The sequence below is a fragment of the Ursus arctos genome, unplaced genomic scaffold (genome assembly GCF_023065955.2).
Source record: "Ursus arctos isolate Adak ecotype North America unplaced genomic scaffold, UrsArc2.0 scaffold_4, whole genome shotgun sequence".
NCBI classification, from domain to species: Eukaryota; Metazoa; Chordata; class Mammalia; order Carnivora; family Ursidae; genus Ursus; species Ursus arctos.
Genome location: NW_026623056.1, coordinates 1,736,859 through 1,739,070, shown reverse-complemented (window position 1 = coordinate 1,739,070; position 2,212 = coordinate 1,736,859). Strand labels below are relative to the sequence as shown.

The window sequence follows — 2,212 nt, the reverse complement described above, 5'->3', positions numbered from 1 at the left end:
TTAATAAAGGGAATTCCTCACTAGTGGAATTTCAGAAATTTTCTTGGACCTCAGATAATAGGTCATAATCTTCCTCATGGCAGCCTTCATATCCCTGTTCCTTAGTGTGTAAATAATGGGGTTTAGAATGGGGGTGAAAACAGTGTAAAATATGGCAAGAAGTTTATCCACAGGGTAAGTGGTAAAGGGCCACACATAGATAAAGATGCAAGGTCCAAAGAACAATATTACTACGGTGATATGGGCAGCCAGTGTAGAAAATGCCTTGGCCATTGCAGCAGAAGACTTAAACCAGACAGTGACAAGAATAATGATGTAAGAGCCAACCAAGAGAGAGAACGTACTTAGGGAAAGGATTCCACTATTGACTACAATTAGTATTTCAATGATGTAAGAGTCCAGGCAGGCAAGTTTGGTCACTCGAGGAAGGTCACAAAAAAAGCTGTCTACTACATTGGGTCCACAAAAAGGTAGGTTCACGGTAAATGATAACTGGCTTAATGTGTGCACCAAGCCCACAGCCCAAGAGACCATTACGAGGACAGTGCACGTCCTTCGACTCATGATGACTACATAGTGTAGGGGTTTACATATGGCTACGTATCTGTCGTAGGCCATGGAGACGAGTAGTACCATCTCTCCTCCAGTAAAAAGGTGAATGAAGAATATCTGGGCAATGCAGCCACTGAAGGAGATGGTCTTATGTTCAGTCAGAAAATCTGCAATCATCTTAGGGGTAGCAAAAGAAGCCTGACAGATGTCCACAAAGGAGAGATTTCCCAGGAGGAAGTACATGGGGGAGTGTAGGCTGTTGTCAGAAGTTACTGTGACGATAATGAGAAGGTTTCCCAGCACAATGACCACATATAACACAGCGAAGAAAACAAAAAAGAAAAGCTGGAGTTCCTGGGAACTAGAGAGTCCCAGCAATACAAATTCAGACACCACTGAAGAATTGACCTTATCCATGGATCCAGGTTGCAGTCAGTCTCCGTAACAATCCTAAGGGAGGGGACATAGGAAGGAATCAGAATTCTGAACCACAGACTTTTAATGCAAAGTGTTCTGAGATCCCAGATATAATGTGTATTTGCTGAATAAGAAATGTTGAAGAGATCATGATAATATATCTGGAGAGTAGGAAGGAGCTTAGGACAATGTCTAAATAACACTAAATCATTTTGTCTTCTCCTTAGAACCCCTTGAGTTTTGGATGGTCTTAATAATCTGTTACACAGTAGGAAACAAGCTCATCCATGAGCTTACTCATGATCACAAGGCAAGAGGAGTAACTTAAAACCAGCTCCATAGGCTTTGTAGATTGGCAAAAATAATTTACATCTGTTGTTCTTGTAGTCATTTTCCATCATTAATTGTCCTAAATCTTGAAGTATAACATTTCTTTAACTCTCCAAGAGATATGCATGGCTTAACGCTTATCGTGTGATGTAAAGTCACACTGATTGTTTGACTTTAGACTACTTTTTCTGAGCTTTAATTACACATTTCAAAAAAGATGAGAGGTGGTAATAATGCCTACTTTACAGAAGGCTTTGAAGTTTAAAAATGTTAGTTTATGACATTCTTCTATCAGAGTAATTCTAACACAATAGATGTTCTTAATATGTTAAATACCCCCATATTAACAAAGCTTTACCTTACTGCTATTGCAGGAATCATACACAATTTAGACAATTCCTACTAAAGAGAAACTGTTAGATATTAACCGGGTCTGTAGTTAAACAACCCTGTCTGTCAGTTATTCATGTGTATAATTTCTTAAAATACGTATTATATCTTTACCTTAATTACCTAAAACTCATTTCTGCTTGTTTATTTAGGAACAGTTCCTAAATTTTCTTTATGCATTTTCTTTGCAGATCAAATTTAGGTTTAGGCCAGAAAATTGTTAAGAGAATAGATCCCTAAAGTTCTCATCACAAGGAGAATTTTTTTTCTTTTTCTTTTTATTGTATCTGTATCAGGTGTTGGTATTAACTAAACCTATGGTAATAATTATTTCAAAATATATGCAAATCAAACCATCGTGCTGTATACCTTAAACATATACAGTGATGTATGTCAGTTATTTCTCAATAAAACTGGAAAAAAATTAGATTTAGGCCAACTTACGCTTCCCTGCTTTATCATTATCAATGGCCTTATTAATACATATTTATAACTGATGAAAGAATAGTTGTTGTAGGGGTTT

The 2,212-nt window shown here is 37.1% G+C and overlaps 1 protein-coding gene across 1 annotated transcript; it reads right to left on the bottom strand.

The window, feature by feature from the left end:
- On the bottom strand, positions 1–969 carry LOC113249998 (olfactory receptor 4K5). Its single transcript, XM_026491421.1, has one exon. It carries the CDS (start codon positions 967–969, stop codon positions 1–3), a length of 969 nt encoding a protein of 322 aa, XP_026347206.1.
- Positions 970–2,212: the final 1,243 nt, after the last annotated feature.